Source organism: Thermobia domestica, chromosome 3, assembly GCF_964235325.1.
Source record: "Thermobia domestica chromosome 3, izTheDome1.hap1.1, whole genome shotgun sequence".
Classification (NCBI taxonomy): domain Eukaryota; kingdom Metazoa; phylum Arthropoda; class Insecta; order Zygentoma; family Lepismatidae; genus Thermobia; species Thermobia domestica.
The window spans coordinates 255,516,723-255,540,213 of record NC_137456.1 but is presented as its reverse complement, the minus strand read 5'-3'; the positions used below and the strand labels follow the sequence as shown (position 1 = coordinate 255,540,213).

Sequence of the window (23,491 nt, the reverse complement as noted above, 5' to 3'; positions counted from 1 at the left end):
ATATCCATTATAAAACGGATACTTCACTTAATTATTTGTAAGTTGTTGTTTTGTGCGAGTGACTACTTATCTGTCATGACAAATTATGGATCTTAACATTTCACAGATTCATTTTACTTACATGTTATTTCCTTTTTCCAATTATGTTCAGTTTCTTGAGGAAGATTACGTGACATTTCTAGAACACAATCTTCCGTTGCACAAAGACGTGAAGCAAAACGATACAAGACACATTTAATAGTATATCTTATTTCTACTTTCTTCTAAGGATCTAGATTAGATTTATTATACTCCGTGTTTGTTTTCTAATAAAGTTAATATATAAACCAAAAGTATACCAAACTTGCTAATGACCCCGCATCTTTCGTAGAAAATTCTCCTGAATTGTTAGTCTTGCATGGAATTCCAGTAGCTCATAGAGGCAGCTTAAATCAGCCACCCCACCTTTTTTTTTTCTTCCGTTCTAGGTCAAATATTAAATAACCTGACCGTGTTTTATTATATATTGTCGTTTAAATGAAAAGCCCAAATATCAAAATTCGTCTTTGTAATCTTATGGAATTCCGGAATATCAGCTTCTCATTATTGTAACCCCCAATTCACATTTTTCATGTCGAATTTTCAGTTTCTTTTTCTTTCCTTCTGAGACATTAAAGATGCTGAAACATGTGCTTAATTATTTTAAATTAAAAGCCGAAATACCAAATTTCATTTCTTTAAATCCAAGGAATTCCGGTATATAAATATATTATTATTACAATTGCAACCCCTACCCCTTTTGTTTCTTATCTCTTTTGATCTCTCCTTAATCATGTGAATGATTCCATTTCAAATCATCCAGGGTGGTCCACACGACTCTATCAGATTTAGTTTATTTTTTTCAAAGTGAGAAACTACATACAAAATAGACCCGTATTCTTTCTTTTTGCTGAGAAAAAATTTCTCCTTCGATATACAGCCTTCCAAAATGGCGGCTCTCCTGTCGGATTGCTCGAAAAACTTAAAAGCTTGTCAAATTAAAAGTTTTATTGTAGAGAAACGAGTGTACTTACTAACATTATCGCAATAGTAGGAAGCATATAATGTAATCTGTTTCGGTGGAGTGGCATAATTCGTCTCTTGGTCCAATAGGAATCGTGCAGTTCACTTGCAATATTGCCAACTTTCGTGAAAATTTTGCTAACTTCAAACACTTTTATTTCTGTCCTCACGAGCCATATCACCCATCTACTTCTAGCATCGAAATCTACTCGGAAGGTCTCTTGAAAATGTAGAGGACTTACGTTTCTGATTATTACATCCTACGTTATAGTATAATAGAAAGCGGGAAAATTGCATTAAGACACCATGTTTGGCCGTCATTTTCTCAAAAATCTCAACATTTATTTATTTTTATTTTTATTTTATTTTATTTTCTTTACAACTATTGGAGAAGTACTTAAGTATTTAATATCCGTTAACCGTTCACGCGGCTGCAGCCCCTAACGTTCGCAATTAATTACTGAGATTTCGAATTTTGTACTTAAAATGTAAATATTTCCTATGGTATGGACATTTCGGTCCTGTATACAAAACAATTTGAAAAACAGTATGAAAATTTTGAGAGTTGAATCCTGACATTAAATCAAGTACGAAAGTTCCGATAAAGATGAGACGAATTCCGCTTCATTTTCGTGTTACAAGGTTTCTAACTCGGGACCCAAAATCGGCTCACGACAATAGAACATGAAGTAAATATTTTGCGTTAAATCAGAAACTATGAGTTAAAGTCATGACGAAATTCAGAAAGTAGATTTGTATCAATACGATGATTTTTTACGTGCGTAAGGGCGAGGCAATTCGGTAGCAGTGTTGCCAACTTGGTAGAACGTTTGTTTCCAAATGACACTACGTGGTTTTTATTTGATATTTGGTATTCATTAATGATTGTAAACATCACATGAAGCACAATTTTCCACAAATCACCACAGTTTTCGAAAACTTAGATGCATTTCATTAAAAGGTTTTGTCTCGTGCGTTATTGATAGTTTGCAACATTGAGTGTAAATTCACTTGTTGTTTACCATCATTAGTAAAACCAATATGCCGAATAAAATCTACGTCTATGTAAGTTGGCATAATAATAATAATAATAAGAAGAAGAAGAAGAAGAAGAAGAAGAAAATATCTTTTTTATTATTGCGTAAAGAACCTCTTGTAACTTTATGCATCATGTTCGAACTTGTTCAAGAAGTTCTGATGTAACTACGAAACAGTTTGTTACGTGATTCGACGTCGTGAACATCGTCCTAGTGTTCTCTGGAAGCATGAACATTGTTATCACTGGTAACATGACACTGTAGCGCACTAATTACAGTGTTTGTGTGAATAACAATCGAGAAATTCTGCTACAGTCATACAATTTAGGTCATTCGATTTACAAAAACATATCTTTCTCTTGGATTGGCAACACTGTTCATCCGGTGATGTTCGTCAATACACAGGCAGATGTCCTGTTTTCTTTAGTTGCTTCGTGCAGAGTTTCGTTTCTCGGTCTCTTTCAATTTCTCCGTTATCACGGTTGACACTCTATATTATATTATGATGTGGAAACGTCATTTCATGACGTCATATCGGCACGGGTTAACGTTCTCGTACGAATTTGCTATTTCACTAATGCGTGAGTACAGTCACATAGAATACATTTCGCGAGAGTGTGTATTGTAACACGAAACTACCTTATTATCAAGATAATTGCATTCCTCATCTCGCTTTCACGTCGAATTTTCAAAAGTCATTCCTTAATGGTACCTTTCGTCAGAAATCCTATGTACTGCCCAAATTTCAAGGTTTTAGCTTAAGCAGTTTGGCCTACACGCTGACCAGTCAGTCAGGCGACTTCTTTTAATCGAGATATTATATTAAAGTTCATTAGCATCAGTAAATATGCTAAGTAGGGCGAAAGAGACATTATTGTTACATAGCAAAATTGCCCTTTGTCGTTCTTTCTCAATTTATAAATTAAGATTTCTGTTAACTATGGTGTAGTAGTATAAATTTGAAAGAAAGTTTATTTTTTTATTTTTTCCGGAACAGCATATTATATTGAGGCTTTAAAGGAAGCTAGTAGTCTTGAAGCCCAGTCTTTTTCTAAATAAACAGTAATGTCAACAACAAAAAAAATGCATACATACAATTTAGTGTAGCAGAAAATCGCACCAAAACCATGTTACAAAAGGAACTAGATGCTGTGAGTTTGACACATGAAGAGGGAGATGTTACATGGTTCAGTTAGTTTTCAAAAATATCTTTGGAGCTCCCACATTGCTATATGGTTAGCATACTCAACTTCTGTGCAAGGGATCTGGGTTCGATTTCCGATATGAACTCATTTAGTTCGGATTCCACGTTAAGCTGTAGGTCCATGTGTCATATAGCCTCGGTGCTGAAAGGGACATTTTAAATTTGTATGTTCTTCTTCAAACGAATCACAAACATTCTTCAGTGTACAAGATATTTTGTTTCGATATATGTTAGTACATTTTAGTGAAAGATTAAACGCCCATATTTTGATAGTTGATGCGTGATGACGGACAATGGACCAGGCTGTATCCAACTAATTCTAAAGGAAAGCTAATTTTAAAAACTTCAGCTCATATTACAATCATCAAGCGTCTGCCAATGGGACAAGTATTGCCGAGCAAATTGTCCAGGAGAGAGAAATCGAATTATGCCGCAGTCGTTCAGTGGCTGACAGTCGTGACAAGCGCTACAGAGTACATTTTGCAGGAAAGACCATTGAAAAGCCACACTTACCAAGCGGCCGACCAACAGGCCAAGCCCAACCAAACTAATTGTCAAGGAGAGACGTATAAAAAGACTTCAGCTCATGCTGCAGCGACCAAAAAACACGGCTAGTTCAGGTAAATCGAGTTTCAAGCGCTGTCTAGTAGTGTTCGTATGTTTCTGTTAGAAAATTTCCCTCGTTTGACAGAAAATTTTCCCTATTCTTATCGATTTTTTCCTAGTTTCTTAAGTGTCCAATTCTAATGACAGAAGTTATGTGATAAGATTAAGTTAGGAATCATTAAAGGAAGTACCACATTTGTTTTATTTACTTGCTTTTTGCTTCTTTTCTTCCTATTGCCTTCACTTTTTTTTTATACAAAAAACACAAATACATCCAGCCAGCAATGGGTGCAAATTACGGTACTTTGAACAGTCACCCACCCACACACACACGCAGAAACTATTGCTAAATTATTGGTTATTTCTGAAGACAAAAAAAGAAAGAAAGAAAAAAGAAATAAGCATAGAGGAGTTGGTGCAAGTATCAGCTATGGTGTAAATACTGTCAATCGAAATTAAAAATGTGTTAAGTGACGCACTCTTGTGAGAATGCGACAAGTTATTGGTACGAGGCTACTCAGGTAGAGGATGCAGTTGTGAGTGAAACAGCCTCATACAGAGTGGATAGTGCATTTTTGTTGTTTCTTGAGGTAACAAAAACTTTCGCAGGTATATTTGTTTCATATTTTTACTTGGAAATGAGTGTATGGGGCGTCCTTTTCTGAGTGTGTCTGTTGAGTTCAAATATTAGAATTGTTGGTACTGTGTATTTTAGATGCAGATAACACCAACAATGGTATATGGAATATAAAATTGAGATGTGGCGTGGTGGTGTAAATATGGGCTACCATGCCTGGTGCAAATATTGGCTACCAGCCCATATTTGCACCATGTTGAGCCAAGCTTCTAATTAGTCTTTACGATTTATTTTACAGCATGCCAAGGAGCAAGCAGCGATATGTGCCACAGAATAAACGGAAACAATGGAATAAAGAAGACATGGCGAAAGCAATTGCTGGTGTCAGAGAAAAGAAAATGGGGACACTAAAAGCTGCACAAGTGTTTAACTATCCTCGCCCAACTTTACAATCTCTTAGCAAGAACAAATCTCTCTCTCCTGAAGTAGCAGCGTCGAAACTACTCGGAAGACGGACTGTCTTAGGGGCGCAGCTTGAGAAGATGTTGAAGGAATATTTGCTGTTTATGGAGTCACATTTCTTTGGTTCCACGGTGACAGATTTGAGACGTCTTGCGTATCAATTAGCAGTAGTGAATGGTTTGCCTCATCCTTTAACATCAGAAGAAACAGGTAGAGCATAGACAGATTTATTTTTAAATCATTGCCGCCCCATTGTACGCAAAAGTTACAACCGTTGGACAAACTTTTATGGGTCCTCTCAAGCATCATTACAGCAATGAGATCAGATCTGCCCTTCTTCATTCCAATGGTCCTCTTAGTCCTTATGAAATCATGGAGCCTTTCGGAAGAGCTTTTCTGAAAGTGCAGAGAGCAGACGTAGCCGTAAATGGTTTTCGTGTTACAGGAATAATGCCGTTTGACAGGAGCATCTTCACTGACGAAGATTTTGTTGTTGTGGAGACTGATGCAGGGACAACAAGCAGCGTGCCATCAACAGAAAATCTGTCCTCTTCACCAAGCAGTACTTCAGATTTACAGTCTCATGCAGGTCCATCACAGCTGGTCCGTCAATTTCAAATTGCACCTCCTCCCACCATCAAGAAGAAGACAAGCCAACGAGGTCGCAAGAGTAGCACTGAATCGCTCATAACTGGATCCTCCTATAGGCTGTCCCTGTATGAATCGACGATAGCAACTGCAAAACACGCAAAAAAGGCAAGGAAATAGAAATGACAGGCTCTGCAACGAAGCAATCAACCCCTGCTAGAAGACTGGACTAGGGGAATCATCCACAAAGTCTGTAGCAACTTTGTTCGACGACAGTGACAGTGACGTGGAGTTAGATCTACTTGTTGGCGTGCAGAAACCTACAGATAAAGATGTGCCCTGCATTTTCTGTCGCGGCAACTTTTCAGCGGATACACACGGGAAACTCTAGGTTCAGTGCATAAAGTGTCACATGTGGGCACATAATGAATGCGCAGGTGCTGAACACGACGTGTGTGTGTGTGACTATTGTCTCTAAGTGTATAGACTTACATTTGGTAGTGTTGTGATCTTTTGTACCACTTTTTTCCATATTAGTATGTTTTTGTACTGGTAGCCCATATTTGCACCACCATTTCTTGAACCATGATTTTGTAGAGTGTCAGAAAAATATAAATGTACAATACTAGTGATTTGTTATTTTCAATTTTCTTAATATCTTGTGTAGGAAATGTCGCATAGTCTTTATTGCAGTAATTAAATTTGCTCGACTTCCATGTATCTACGAGTTATTTGCAGTCAAAAAGTGGTTGCCCATATTTGCACCTTTTCCTCTATATATTGGTCACTCAGCTAGTGCGAGAATTGCCCTGGATTTTTCACGTTTTATCGAAAATTTCCCTTCCCTACATTAGGGAAATTTCCCTCAAACTACGAACACTGCTGTCTAGTGGCTTTGCTATTAAACGATCCTAACACACGATAGAAAAGCCTAAATATGGATGTTCCCTGAAAATCTGAGCTTTCCTCAAGTTGGCGCATGATCCAATGTTCGGTCGCACACCTCAATTTATAGTTCGTGATCTTTTCTTGAGAAATGTATTTGTAAGTCATGTAAAATGAGGTTTAACATTTGAAATTTCGTAAGTAAAATTTGATAAACACCTTCTCAACTCAATTGTTAATGGGTACGTAAACTAATTTGACCTTAAAAATTGTTTTTCCGATTAACTTCTTGGGTTATGCTGAAGAAAGATTATCTTTCTGTTAATGATAAAGCAAACTTCATATGCAAAATATGGAAAACAAATTATCTCAAAATTACTTCTGGCTCACTGAATGTGTAAAAGACAGTTTTTCCCCTCTTAAAGAGAAAGAAGTAAAATAATTATTTTATACACAGTAATATATGTTTTTGAAATAAGAAAATAATTCACATGAAACGTTTTAGGTATCTTTTTAACGTTGCAACCACCTGAGAGTTAATTAAAATATGTTGCCTGCTTCTTTTTATGTTTTATTGTAATCAATACGACCATCTGTTAGAATTTATTTATTTTTAAAATCTCATTTAGTGACTTTTTCAGCTCATTTCTGTAGTTGCATTTGTACTCTAGAAATTAGGGTTAAGAAAAAATCCTATAGAAACAAAAGATAAAAATTGTGAATTCCGTGCATTTCCAAGTCCAGCGAATGATTTGTAATATCGTGATTTGTAGAACTGTTAAATAATGCTCAGCGACAAAAGCGTTTGGGAGAGAGATTAGTAATATACAGGACGTGTAAAAAAAGTTCAAGAAAATAAGCCAACTCGTTATATGTAAATGGAAAGGGAGAAATAGGTAATTCTTAATGTAAAATGATGATAGATTTTTTTCTGTCACCAGTCGTTTAGGTTCCGCATCCTGTGTTAAATTGAGAAACAACTTTTCTCCAGTTCAGTAGGCTGCTCAGAAGGAATGCAAGGGCATGCAAAAATTATATGCGGAATGTGCACATTGTTATGTGAAGGAATGTAGAACACTTCTTCCCAACAATGCTGTGTTTTTGGTATGGTGAGGCTTAAGTGGACAGCGTGATGAAATGGCAACGTTTGTTTTCCATTTAACATAGGGTAGACCCCAAACTCCGTCTGCGATTGAAAAGAAATCCACCATTTTACATTTGAAAACCACATATTTCTAATAGTTTCTCTCTCTCTATCTCTTTCCAATTTTGATATTTTTACTTAAAATGGAGTTGACCCTGGGTCCGGGACTTTCGATACACCTTGTACCGTATGTTATCTGTTCTAAGGCATACAAGAATGTTGCTCGCGGTTATATTTTATTCCATGGAAAAATAGCCTTTTTTTCTCTTGTTTGTAACCAGTGCCATATTAGCCTTTTCAAACCATTTTTTTTTTTTTTACAAGGTTGGAGGCAAGTATTAAGTATTTGTGTACGCAGAACGTGGATTAAGCGTTCTTTATATATATAAGAAAAATAAGTGTTGCAAAATAAGTGTTACAACTCTTGGGAGGTGACTCCTGCCACTGAGACAAGAAAAAAAGTTCTCTTGAACTTTCGGCTATCGGACATAGTTTCGGATCTACAAGTTGCCGAAAGCGTGGGAAAATGACTTTCGGACTCCAAGAGTTCGGAAACTATCCAACGTAAAGAGGACGGGTAAAAAATTCACTTAAGAAGTCATACCTGCTGTATTAAATTTTGCATGTTTCACAATCCTACCATGCACGTGCAAGGGATTCCCCAAAGGAACGTAAGGAGTCCCGGTTAATCTGCCAAATGGAAATTGGTCTAAATGGATACGAATTGATAGGTTTTCTACCAGGTAACAATAATTCGTTTGTATTAAGTCGATATCTGGAACAAATACAAAATGGCGGACACCTTCAAGCTCGTTGTGTGTGGTTGCATAATCGCCAGGTACGGATGCTGGCCAACAGTGACGTTCTGAGTATTAAGTGTAGCGAATTTGTACTCAAATGCTCTAGAAAGACATCTGGAGTGTCGGTAGAACACAACAGATGAAGCAGGGTGATTCACATGTATGGAAACACTTAACGAAAAATACCCAGTAAACGTGAGTTCAAAGCGTCGGAAATGTAAGGATTAGCGTCAAGAACATGAAAGCCATTGCCAATTCACCAATAATATTCCCTCAAACCGATGGAATACGCTGCTGAAGTCGTCTGCTGCGAATTTTACTGGGCGCAGCCATATTGGTTACAAACAATCTGTTGCTAAGGTGGTTGCTAAGGCAGTTTCAATGGTATTGTATGTAGCAGTTGTGAGTCTTGTGAAAGACGAACTTAAAATTATGAATATGAGGTTACATATTTAACGAATAGCAGTGAATATATTTAGTTTATACTTACAGAAAGGCCATATTTATCATAATATGAAACAAAATTGCTCTACATTTTAATTCCTTCAATCGCCAATAACTTGCTGAACAAGAAGTGAGTGAGAATCCCACGCATGTATATGAGTGCCCCTTAATAATAATTTTAGATTGAGTTTACTGAAAATTATTGAAAATTGTTATGCTATATACTTCTGTCATATTGTTTGTTTAGCTTCAGTGAAAATGTTTAATATGGAAGAAACTTTATTCGGAACAAAGGAATGCAGCGCTAGAATAACCAATGCATTTTAAAATATACAATTACGAATGCATAATCTCAGAAACTTAGCATCTTCGTGGAAATAATTTCCTAATTTATTCTTCATCCTTTTGTTAGCGGGTGTCCATTCTTTGTTTGGCACTGTTAAAGTTGAAATGCGTCACCAGAAATAATTAAATAATTTAAAAGGTATAACTCTCTAACTATCCTATATAATGTCCTAATGTGTTTTTTTTTTTTTTTCTTTGTGCGTCTACCACAAACGGCGTACAGATTTGTAACATTCCAGACTATACATGTATTAAAATTCATAAGGAGAATACGTACCAACTTACGCTGGGTGATCACTTCACATAACACTACATCTATAATAATTAAGGGCAGCTTGAAGCTCAAGCGATATAAGGATGCATCTGTAGGGATCAGGTAGATCAGTGAAGTTGGGTGTGCATGAAAGGAAGACAGGTACGAAAAGCGTACACTAGCCAGGGCTAGTAATCACTACAAGTGGATTTGTATTTCAATTTCTTAGTAACCATGGCACATTTTTAACGCTGTCTCTATGTTCTCCCTCTACATATACTATAATTTTCTTGCACAGAAGTATTTTCGTAGATTAGACAAATTTTACACATACTTTTTCAAAAAATGATCCTGTATTTTTCATGCATACTTAGCGTAGATCGATAGGATCGAGCAATTATAAACGGGATGAGACAAAGTAACAAGTCCGGTTTAAACTTTACTATATTACTTGTACTATACTCTTACCAACATTCATATAGTAAGGTTAGGTTAGCTTGTGACTGCTTAAATGCGGTTGTCTTACATATATGTGTAACGCCATTTACCAATTTTAAAATCATCCATTGCATGTAAATCTCAATTGTATCATGAGTTTCAAATTTTTACACAAATATGTAACCACAAAGGTAAAATTGTTATCGAACTTACGCTGGTGAGAATCGGAAAGAGCGGAGGCAGGTGATAATCACACTCCATGCTGGGGCAGGCATTGTCGAGGATTATAGTATGCCTTTAAAGGTGTGATTCAATTATCAGTTTACTAAGAAACGATTTTACAGTGTTCTGAGTATTAATATATATTAACAGCGAAATTAGCCTAAAAATGTCACAAACAAACGAACAAAAAAAGATAGAGCAAGGGAGCTTTTCCTAAAAGTATGTGTATTTTAATTTCTTTCTGGCAGAATATGCAAGGAGTGAAAGTGTTCTTCAAAAAGATTGAGATATATATCTGTTCGCCCAATAAGTAATTAATCATTATATCGCTTGTTGTACAATGTGGGTTTGTTTTTGTTTCTCTTTAATATGTTATATAGTACAATATTTCTAATTTCAATCTTGGGAAAACAAACAAACAAAAAAAGATAAATATGCATGTACCTCTTAAACTGTTATGATTATATCCGAAAACAAAACAAATCATTTTCATAGGCGAGTACCGTGAAAGCTCCTTCATATAACCCGCTCTGCCGTGTCGTGACAAAACGCTGTAACTTTGGCGAAGAAGTTTTGCGAAAATGAGCCGTAAAGTTTTCATCCGAAAATGTGATCTGTATTGTGTAGAACCAGTGTAACTAGGCAATAATGGTCAACCAATCAATTTTCACCAAATTTAATCACACAACATGCATTTACGTAACATTATATGTAACCACGTGTTTCCAAAGTCAAGATACCTTGGTTCTACACGATACAGATCACATTTTCTGATGAAAACTTTACGGCTCTTTTTCGCAAAACTGCTCCGCCAAAGTTACAGCGTTTTGTCACGACACGGCAGCGCTTAAAGCTGGTTTGTTTGTAACCAGCTAGCTGAACAGGAAGCGGAAATGACGTTTACTTCACCAGCGTATATGATGCGTACGGTTGTATACCAATAAGGATGCAACAACTGAGGCAAGTTGAAATTGTGCAAAGGGACTCACTAAGAAACTGGGTAAAGTAAATTAATGTTACTAGTTTGATTGCATGATCGATATTGAAATGTGGCCAATGTGTGTGTTGATATCGACATGTAGCTAATGGACAAATGTCAACATGTCCCATTACTGCTGGAACACCGTTCCACGTGCTAAAAATAGGGAAAAAATAGGAAAATAACTACTCGGGTATTGAATCTGAGGCCGTGGGGCGTGGGCTCACAGTAGGATTGAAACTGCGACCACGCGAGCGAAAGCGAGCGCTATAGTCCTGAGGCTTCGAAGGAGCCTCACTTTCTCTGTTTGATTGATTGATTGATTTTGAATTTTACGCCACGTTCAACAGCGAGGCTATATGAGACGTGGACTTAGTGATTAACGTGGAATCCGAACCACATGAGCTCCCGCCGGGAATCGAACCCGGGTCCACTTTCTCTGTATTCATTTCTTTGAGGAGTACCCACTTTGTTTGGCAAGCGCTCTTGTACAGCCTCCAGGCATGCTTGTGTGTTTCATTTTGTTACTCCTACTGCACAGTTGTAAACAATCAGAGCTTTAAGACGTTTCCTCCTATTTCTCATGTCGTTTTATTTTCCATATTTATGGTGTTCCAGCAGTACTGCTACATGTGCCAAATTGGTTCATTTTCGTATTTGTCCTGGCATGTGCACTGTGTGTAAGATACGAATTTCTGGAGATATTTTCCTATATTTCAAGTACGTCGTATGTCCCAGAAGGCTTGGGACATGATACAAGTTTGTTATTTTCATGCTCTATCAGAATTTGAACTATAGATTAAGAGATTTCATATGTGTCGAGTGTGGGACAATGTCCCAAACAAAGAGGGACATTGATACAGTCGTGTTCTAGTTACGTTCTACCAAAAAGTGCACCAGACATAATAGCAGAATGTACAACGTTAATTTCCTAGTTTTCGCACGTGGGACGGTGTCCCAGCAGTAGTGGGACATGTTAATATTTGTCCATTAGCTAATGTTGATATCAACACACACATTGGCCACATTTCAATATCGATCATGCGATCCCACTAGTAACATTCCTTTAGTTTCCCAGTTTCTTTGTGAGTCCCCTTGCACAATTTCAACTTGGCCTCAGTTGTTGCATCCTTATTGGTATGCAACCGTGCACATCATATTGCATCGGATTGATGCAATATTATTGGTGAATTGGCGATGCCTTTCATGTTCTTGATGCTATTACTTACATTTCTGACGCTTTAAACTCACGTTTACTGACTATGAGTGCATTTCTGGGCATTTTTCGTTGTGTTTCCACACATGTAAATCACCCTGCTTCATCTGTTGTGTTCTACCGACACTCCAGATGTCTTTCTAGAGCATTTGAGTACAAATTCGCTACATTTAATACTCAGAACGTCACTGTTGGCCAGCATCCGTACCTGGCGATTATGCAACCACACACAACGGGCTTGAAGGTGTCCGCCATTTTGTATTTGTTCCAGATATCGACTTTATACAAACGAATTATTGTTACCTGGTAGAAACCCTATCAATTCATATCCATTTAGACCAATTTCCATTTGGCAGATTAACCGGGACTTCCTACGTTCCTTTGGGGAATCCCTTGCGCGTGAATGGTAGGATTGTGAAACATGCAAAATTTAATACAGCAGGTATGACTTCTTCAGTGAATTTTTTACCCGTCCTCTTTACGTTGGATAGTTTCCGAACTCTTGGAGTCCGAAAGTCATGTTCCCACGCTTCCGGCACCTTGTAGATCCGAAACTATGTCAGATAGCCGAAAGTTCAAGAGAAGTTTTTTTCTTGTCTCAGTGGCAGGAGTCATCTCCCAAGAGTTCTAACACTTTATTTTGCAACACCCGATATATATATATATATATATATATATATATATATATATATATATATATATATATATATATATATATATATATATATATATATATATATATATAAATGGCTTCTAAACTTCGTGTTAAAAAGTTTTTGTTTTCCTTGTCTGATTTTGAGACAAGGCAACTCAAGAAACCCAAATGGTATTGCTTACAATATTCTGGCACCGGTAAGTTAGGCAACCGAAAACGTATTAGTGACAAGTTGGTTGTATAACTTACAGACAAACAACGCAATTCAGTTTTATCAACATCGAACTCGAAATCACTTATACTTTGTGCAGTAAAGACTTCGTGCAGAATCGTTGCAGAATTCTTTGGTTGGGGTCAGGGCTGTAACTTGTGAGGGTACGGGGGCAACAACCCCTCCATTCAAGTTACCTGCTGTTTGCGGGGACTCACTTCAAGATTTTTTTCACTGCTTATGATACGACACGAACATGGATAATTGAAGCATGGAATAGATTCACCACACTCCCAAAACCAAAATCACTTAAGTAATGAAACGAAAATGTGTCCTGTTTCAGTAAAATGTCTAATATTAGAGTCCCCAAAAATAATATATAATTGTTTAGGCTTTAAATTGTGTCAAATAAATATTCTCCCCTCAATTTAACTAATGAAGCATGTAGTGGTCCTACCATACCATTTCCATAAGAACTGAAAACAATTTAAGTAATGCTGTTGTGCCATTATTTAAACAAAATATAATTTTCTAAGATGAAGCATAAATGTTATCTGAGCCCTTCTTCAGAGAAGCGTGAACTGAGGCCCCTAGAAATAATACAAATATTTATTAAGGTTTTATAACCTAGGGAGCCCAAATTCATATGACGTACTTTCCTTAGGGGTGCAATTTTATATTTTTCTCGGAGTGCCGAATATGGATGCTTGTTTCCCTAGGAATGGAAACTTACGGCGCTGGTTGGAATGTAGGACTTCTCAGTATTATGTTCATTGATAATTGGCCAAATTGCTCGAATCGGCCGGTGTACCGATTTATGATTATTTTGATAACTTTAGAACTTAGCTGAATCCAGTGATTTTATGCTATTTGTAATCGGGAAGACTAAAAATTTGATATGGAAGTGTCATGATGAAACTGTCTTGTCTGAAGGACGCTAAGAAAAATATTTTTAAAAATGTTCCTAATTGTTTCAGTATTGTGCACTGTAACAGTAATCTCCTGTAAGGGTTGGACTATACACGACGTTAATGTCTATCGATTGGGGAGCATCAAATGGTGGACTGTATGAAAGATTTCAACACGGAGTGAGGACTGATGATTAGCTAACCGAGGATTGAGAATATTCAATGAGTCTGGGCACGTTAACATACGAAGTAGAGAAAATTCAGAAATATTCAATGCCGTAGCCAATAGTAGCGGATTATTGGGAACCTCACAATGTAGTAAAAGGAAGAGGAAAAAATTAGTATCGTGAAAAATGCAATCCACGCGATTAGCGCAACAACTGTTACATACAAAAGTATTTTATTCGAAACTTGAAAGCAAGTTACCGTTCTAAGAGGAAGCAATAATTACCCAAACTCCTCCCGATACAAAGTTTAGTAAAATACTACAAAAGTGATGATTGTAAATAAAAAAAATATATAAAATTGTGGTGTATAAAAAGGTGACAATGCTTGTTGGTGGTAAAGACTTCGACTAGATTAATCCTCCGTTTTTAGTGTGCGTATAGTTTAGGCCTTGCACGCTCGACTTTGCTCAGGTCAATCCATTCCGCGGACAGAAGGTGGATTGAAACTAGCGTTTTATAATAGAAATAACACAACCTCTGAACAAAATACAGTATTTTTTTAAAATTAAAATATCGATATGTAACGTTTTCACCAACAACTAAACTCTTGGCTTCATTAGACACATTATCTAATGTGATTTAATTACTCAATGTGACACACTTTATCAGCACATTAGATAGAAATGTGTCTGATGAAGCCGTAAGTTTAATTAGTTAGCGAAACTGTTAACACGTCGGTATTTTGGTAAAAACATTGTGCTTTGCTCAGAGATTGTGTTATTTCTATTTTGAATTACTAAAGCAAATCTAACATAAACCAGGTACTTATTAGCTTTTTATATGAAGTATTGGCCTCAACCATCAATATTATGTTTCAGCTAGGAGATTATTCACATGCGTTTGGCTAAGTCACTTGATTGTGAAAATAAAAATCATGAAAATGTAACACCAGCAAATAATAGTTCTCGAATATTTCTAGAAGTTTGTCGAATCGATTACATTAAACAAAAAGTGATAGAGAAATTGGATAATTTTCAATGAGAACTAACAGTAATCTGTCACAGAAGTAGAAAATTCAAGTAATTGAAGATAATAACAGTAAGTATTGATATTGTTTTCGTTACATTTCCGTTAAGACAAGGAAACCCAGAGATCGGGATATAGTGCAGTCAAATTACCAAAAAGTAAGGAACAAATTAGTGACAAGCTGAAACTTGGTGCAGATGTTGGGAATGATGTTCTAAACAACATATTAATAATCCTCTGAAATCCCACGCGACCTTCTCCGCCATATTGGAAAATGGCCGCTGGAAGTGTCGAATGAATAATACCCAGATAAAAGTAGCAATATCTTTGCTATGGTTGAACATAAAGAGATAAATTTAGTGTGCAGATAAGGTAATGGTGTGGTGTGGAATATGGAGCGAAAAACTTATTGGATCTGTTTTCATTGATGGGACCTTGTATGCTGCACAATATAAAGATATGTTTGAAAACACTGTTATGCCACGTTTGTTGAACGAGGAAGGATGATTTCATCAATATTGACAACAAGATGGGGCACCGCCGCATTATGGTCGTAATGTAATCGATGGCTCAATGAACACTTTCCCGGTTGTTGGATAGATTGGCATGGAGCAGTTGAGTGGCCAGCAATGTCCTCCGACCTAAGTCCGTTGGATTTCTAATGACATTGGGTACCTGAAAAGGAGAATCATTACGGCCTGTGAACAAATATCACCAACTATTCTTCACAGAGTGCACAAGCACTGGGTCACTTGGTTAAGGATGTGCATACAACAGAACGGTGGGCATGCTGAACATGTCATGTATTGTAACTGTCTTATGTGTGTTAACTCTGTCTTTTCCTGATTATTAAAGAATACATAATGTCAGATGTTACAAAGAAGAAAACAAAGTGCTATTTTATGTGGTTAAGAATTCACTAACTATAAATAATAATTATTATAAAACAGAGAATTTAATAACAAATAACTAAATGGAAATCTGAATAATATTATGTACGGAAGATGTTTACATACCCGGCAACCATGCAATAGTTTATATATTTATAGATAGCATTGTGCATTGTTTTACTAAGCATAGACCATTCAAATTTCTGGCATACTAATATTTTATAATATTTTTTATTACCCTGAAAGAAAGTAACAACAGCTGGTAGTGTGTATACAAACTTTAAATATTTAATATAGAAAAGTTTATTTTCAAGACACAAAATAGTTCATACTGTAGAGATTCACAACGAAGCCATATCCTAGTTTTTAATTAGTATACTTTTATATAGTCCAATGAAACACTTTTATATTACTTTGCGACAAGCTTCTTAATGTACGTGTGAGTGTTAGTCTGTCCCCTTAGAAATACAATATTACATTCATTTTTGTATGCAGATATGAATAGAGTGAAAAAGAATTCATAAATAAATAAGAAGTCATCACGTTGTGCCAAAAGGCAGATTCACTTTGAATAGGAAGGATTATAATTAGAAAGTTGGTGTGTGCAAAGTTGGAATCTCTTTTTTAATGCGCAAGAAGTAATTACGTTTTGTTCATTTGGGTTGAATTTTCTGGTGGTCGTATGTCGGTTTCAGCCTCTTCTGCACGTATCTATATACTGTATATCTGGTGCCCAGCGTCTGCACACATTCTCTTTCCCAAAGGAAAGCAATTGAATTAGCATCTCGAACTGCATATCCCACGCAACTCTCCGTAACTTGCGAAAGACTAATTACTCTACATGCTTCGTTAATTCAACAGAGCTATCATGTTAGCATGCGCTTGCTGTTCAGGTCACTCTGTGTCTCTTACCAGCTCTTTTACTCAACTCCACACTGGACAAGATAGACATACAGTATAATGCAATCCTGTTTTCTACACAATCAGATGTTATCTTTGGATTACCTCTTGCACAACTGTTTAATTTCTTTACTGTGTGCTTTCATTCGTAAAATGTTTTACATTTTCCTCATTCTGTTTCGATAAATCCTTTACTATTCATGTGTCAATTTATGTAGGAAAAATACTGGCATAAGCATTCTGCTATGATTGGCTATGACTTACATGCTACTATGTCTGCTGCTGACATTCTGCTATGACTTACCTTAATTAACAATTATCGTATATACTAATCCCCCTGATAACCTTTATAACCTATCCTGTGAATTATTCTCTTTGACAACTTCACATCAAATATGATGCTGTTCTCTTTAGTCATTTTCTTCCATTACAATTTATGAAACAATTCCTTATAACAAGATCAACTGTCACTCGTTAAACTTCTGCGATATTATTCTCAGTCTCACTTTTTTTTAAAACATTTACTCTTGCTTTCATATTCCTCTGGACTGTTTCAATTTTTTCAGATCTTTATACCTGCATATCTTTATGTGTGCTTTTTTAATCAGTTGTTTAGTTTATCGTTTTCGTTTTTTATAATTTGTACATTATCTTTCTCCTATTTTGTCATCATTTTTTGCCTTTAAAAATTCCGTTCTTATTCTATACAAAGAAAAAATAACTTTTCGATTAAAAATAATTTCAAACTGTTAAATAAAATCACTTAAAAGCTACAAACCTTCGCGAAATAAGACATGAATAATTTAAGATTGAGAATTGAAAGGATTCATGTTAATGTCTGCAGGACACTATATTACGATCATTAATGTTATAATCTACTCCAAGTAAAATATTTCTGAACCATACACTAATTGATACCGTGATAATTCAATCTACCTTGCAATACATTACGTACCTGTACGAAATACGTTTAGCCATCCCTTTTTACTAAACCTGTATTATTCTACCAATATCGTAACTTCCAACATTTACAGACATATTCCAAAACTACAACATATCAGACATATCGATGGTCAACAGTTAACTACTACTTCAATGATTCTAGTTGAATCATTAACAAACTCATATAATCGTTAGACCTAAAATATACATTTCAAAACATTCGAAATTAGCATCATCATAAGAGCAACGATATAAGAGGAATCCAAAAACTGTACTTACTGTTTGCTAGTCCATATCTCGTGACAAATTTGACTTGACGTGATATTTTTGGCACTGAAGGAGGGTTATGGTATGTGTTCGAAATGATGACCAGCAGCTTCTATACAACGCCCATGGCACCGAACTACAGTCGTCAGTGTATCTAGCGCAGTGGCAACATATAATAACGATTTGTTCACGTAGCTCGTCGATTGTTGCTGATTTTTGTCGATACACATCATTCTTGACGTTCCTCGAGAGGTAGAACCCCAGGAGGGGCTCCATCGTGTTGCATGTAAAAAAAACAGTTCACCGTGACAGGCCAAATCCCTGACTGAAGCATATCAAGATAAACCTTAACAGTTACGATATCCTCGAAGAAGAGAGGACCACGACGCACTGATAGACCACACCACACAGCAACCCCCAGTAGATTCACTTCCCTGATCACATGAGCGTGAGGGTTTTCAGGGACCCATTAGACATAATTATGGTGGTTTACAGTACCGTTAAGTTTGAATTGCGTCTCGTCGGTTCACACAAACTTCCCTGCAAACTTCCTCGCCAACAATGCTCTGAAACCATTCATGGTTCTCCATCCTTGAATTCGGGTCATCCTTATTCATCGCGTGCAGCAGTCTTGGAATATACATTTTCCATTTTGCATCCTACAGAATGCATTTGCACTTGATCGGTGTGGTCCCTGGTTCACTGATTTTTTTGCGGTGATCGGGTGAAGTGTTGTTACACCACAGCACTAGACACCGAACCTGTAACTTCGTGGTTACATGGATCTTACTTGTGCACATTTTCAACTGTTCCATGGGTTTCGAATTTATCGGGAATGCATGCAGTTGTTGGTGACGAAGTTTCAAACTCTCTCTGCCAACGCCGTTGTACTTCATGAATGTTCTCGTACTTCCAATACTATTTCAGTACAGCCTTGCATTAGAACAAACGATAAGATAGCAAACCTCAGCCATTGTTGCTAATCCACTGTCTTCTGCTGCATTTACCAAACAGTTTTCGAAATAAAGGCTTTCTTTTTTTTAAAAAAAAAAATAATAATAGATTTTCAGTCTCTTGTATCTTTATTCTATTCATTCGAAATCCGTCATATGATCATGCGAGGAACTGCTGACAAGCCCAGTGACGAGTTTAATGAAATCGAGAAAAAGCACAGAAGAGATTTTCGGTGGGAATAATAGGTCCGACAATTTCTGCGAGATTGTGTCTGGCATATTTCCTTCATATCAGGCGTTGGAATACAAATAAGTCTTAGAGTGCACTTCGTTCCTCCCAAACCTTGATTCTGTGAGTGATGAGCGTGATGAAATTTCATCCAGCTATTGCGGAAATGGAGAAACATTACTATGGAAAACGTGGCCCTTTTATGATAGCTTGTTTTTGCAGAGTTGTTTTTTATGCCAAATACAGGCGGAAATCATGCACCAAACCATTTTAGAGATAAGTTTCTATTGCAATGTGTTTTTATTGCAACAGCATCGTCTTGCACTCATATAAATCGCAGTATAGATTTGTTTTCATTTTCTCGTAACAGGAGAAAACTACAAATAGATCTAAAATCAGTGCTGAAAATACTATTAGATTCACAATGGAGTTCTTGAGGCAGGTGATAAATTACCTTTCGTTGGTCAATGTTAGTTTCGGATATCTGTGTGAACCACCACAGTGCAAAGCAAAAAACCTCTACGTGTGGAGTAAAGAAAGTCACCACTTCTTGAAAGAGTTGGATCGGAATACTTCCTGTATTATGATTTGGGCTGCAATGCAGCATCACTGTTCGGCCCATATTTCTTTGACAGTGTTGTTAACTTCGTAATTATTCTAAGCATGTTACTAAGATCGAGGACTTGCACAGATCGAATATCTTTTCAGCAAGATGAAGCACTCGAACATTATTCGATTGTAGTGAGACAGTACCGTAGGGATGTATTTCCCAATAGATGGATTGACCGGGGTTCTTCACTGGTACTAGCACCTCTGTACTGACCTCCCGAAAGTCGTAATATGTCGTTGTATGGTAATTTATTGTAGAGATATACAAACAGAAGTTACCAACTCTTATTGTCATCGCACAACTGACGAAATTAAAGAACATTCTAAATGCATTTCCTACGGTCACTTCAGTGTGATGCGAAGAATTTCCCACCGTACCTGAAGATGATTAATTCTGATATGAAAATGATGGTATGCACACAGACACTCTGGAATAAAATACTTTAGCTCCTCCTGATAAGATGTATTTTCTAATATTATACTATTATTCTCTTCAGATCAATCAACGTGCGTATTCTTGATTTGATTTTAGCATCCCTTTCAGCAGTGAGGCTATATGAGACATATAGCTTAACGTAGGGTCCGAACCACATAAGCTTTCGCGGGAATCAAACACTGGTCTTCCACGCCAAAGACACATGCACTAACCGCTTAGACACGAGGGTGCTTAACGTCCATATTCGAAACACATAGGAGGTAATAGAACTTATGGCTTATCCTGTATATCTTGAATAATATGTACTCCTGCACATAAGAACTGTATATTCCTAATTTGCATGTGTTATTCTTCCAAATATGAAATTGCGTACCTTCTAATATTATTTTTTTAGATATAATTTTTTTTTTACCTACTAATTCATTTTGCTTCTAATCATAAAATTGTTTACTGTAATTATGCCGTTTTCTTTCAGACTAAGTACACACTTGGTAATAGTAAAAAATCCATGTTCACTTATTTTGAAATTATCATGCGTACTTGCCAGTAAAATTGTGTAATGTGTTTTCATTTTGGTTGTGTGCCTCTTCGCTAAGTGACTAACATGTACTTTCTGTTTGCATCATGGTTCCGGTTTCACTTTTCCAAGGTAGTTTTCCGTAGATAAAAATAACGAGTAGTGATTTGAATGTTGACATTGAGCTATAGTTTCTGTCTGAAATAGGCTATGCTAAGAAAGAATTTTGGGATTTCAAATGCTCGAAAATTTTGAAAGTTTTCTTATACGAACAAAATTTTATACTATCAGTTTTCCATTGTATCAAACGTATAGTCAGTATATTTCTCATTGTTAAGATTTCCAAATTTGATCTTATAACATATCACAAACTTAATGAACTAAATATCTTACTGTGTGTATACTTTATACTAACTAACTCTATGGCCTATGGAACCCGGAGGTTCAATGCCGCGTTCACAAAAGCTCTCCCCTGACTTCTATCCTTAGCCAATTAGATCCCGTTTCTACGTTGTATTCCTATCTCTGCGAGATCCTTCTTAATATCGTCCTCCCATCTGCGCTTAGGTCTTCCTAATGGTCGTTTTCCGATTGGTCTTACAGTCAAGACTTTGAAAGCGTTTCTACTTTCTTCCATTCTAGCTACATAACCTCTACCTAAGCCTCCTAGACTTGACGACCCTAACAATGTTGGGTAGACCATATAAATTATGTAGTTCCTCATTATGAAGTTTCCGCCATTCCCCATTCCCGTTCCTCTTGGGTTCGAATCTTCGTCTCAGGCTCTTGTTCTCAAATATTTTCAGTCTATGTTCTTTCCTCAGAGTAAGCAACCATGTTTCGCAACCATACAGAACAACAGGCTTGATTATCGTTTTATATATTTTAAGCTTCAAATTCCTCGACAGAATTCGCGACGACAAGAGATTTTGAACCGAATAGTAACACGAATTCCCTGCTTTTAGTCGACATTTAATTTCTTCGTGAATATGATTTTCGTCTGTTAATATTGATCCTAAATATTTGAAAGTATCCACTTTATCAAAAGTATTATTTAATATTTCAACGCATCCACAATTTGCCGTATTACGGTCCCGACGCACTTCCATGTATTTAGTTTTCTGTGCGTTTACTTCTAAACCCATGTCCCTGCCAGCGTTTAATAAGATCTCTGCATTTCTTTCTATTGTTCTCCTATCATCCCCTATTAAATTTACATCCCCTAAGTAGTATAATTTATATTACTTCTGTACAAATGCTAGTTATGATTATACTGTACGTAAAAGAAATATCTTACGGGAGGAATACATAAATATTAGGATCGCTAATTCTGACTTTTTTCCCATAAATGTGATTGATCATATCACCTTTGGCCATAGTGAGTGAATTAACTTATGGTACACCTAAATAATATATTCTTTATTAATATGTTACTAATATTAGTATTTTTATTATTTTAGGGCATTCCTAGATCCTGATCGAAAAGACGCACTGGATCGATTCTTCTCCCTTTTCTTCGTTCGTTTAGTTTCCAGTGGTCTGTGGCCAAACGCTGAACAATCAGTATGGATACATGAAATTGCAGCCAAATCTACTGAACAGACTCCTTCCTTATTTGAAGATCTTCTTCCTGCTGCCCATTGGGTTCCTCTTCCAAGAGATATACAGGTAAGAAAAATATATCACTCCTGGTGGATATGCAAAAGGAACCTCATATAAAGGCTATTCATAACATATTTATTAAATTTGTCCCAAATAATGATTATCTTCGTTAATTTTTCCTATGAATCGTTCTATAAGAAAATTTAAATTCAACGAATGATAGAACCATTAAAAAGCTTGAGCAGATATTGCCTACTATTGAGAATTACTGAAAGAACTAAAAACAAATTTCGTTAGCATATAAATAGTTTGTGTTGAAATTGTAGAATAATATTGGCACTGACCTTCAATATGATGTTTTGTTAAAGATGAAACAGGACACCTTTAATAAGAGAAATTGTATTATCAACGCCAAGAGTTAAAGCATAATAGTGAAATATCAGTAACATTTACACATTATTTTCATATTTTTAATACTGAATCGTCAAAATGGAATGTGTGTGATCGTGTAAGATCTTCTGAAACAAATAAAATTGAAATAGGTAAAAGATTGAAGAAGCTACACAAAAATGAAAGCAAAAGTGTCTTTTAGTTCAGATGGTAAATACTTCACCTTATGTAATAAAGGAGTGAGCTTAAACAAGCCATCTGTGATTTAGTAAATTTGACAGTAAAAACTTATATATATCCATTAAAATGGATGGAAACTTTAATGCGCCCTATTTTGAAAATCTGGGAATGGGTGTAAAATAGAAAATTTCAAAGCAGTTACTATCTTCTCATCATTCGTGAAGTTTTATATGTACTCGAGTTCTTAAGCACGTACAACTTATGTTACTCAAGACTTAAGCAAGTTTCTATTAGTAACAATTTCTTGTGAAAGAGATCTACAAGTCTATCACTCATTATTTGTTTTATTGCAAATTGTTTTCTGCCAT

The 23,491-nt window shown here is 36.2% G+C and overlaps 1 protein-coding gene across 4 annotated transcripts in view; it reads left to right on the top strand.

Annotated features, from left to right (window-relative positions):
- Nucleotides 1-23,491, top strand: part of in (inturned planar cell polarity protein) — a 666,765-nt gene that overhangs the window by 402,646 nt on the left and 240,628 nt on the right. For all 4 annotated transcript variants that reach the window (XM_081752327.1, XM_081752329.1, XM_081752330.1 and 1 more), the window contains exon 9: nucleotides 22,412-22,619. In XM_081752327.1, the coding sequence (XP_081608453.1) occupies nucleotides 22,412-22,619 (208 nt within the window). The remainder of the gene's footprint in view (nucleotides 1-22,411; nucleotides 22,620-23,491) is intronic.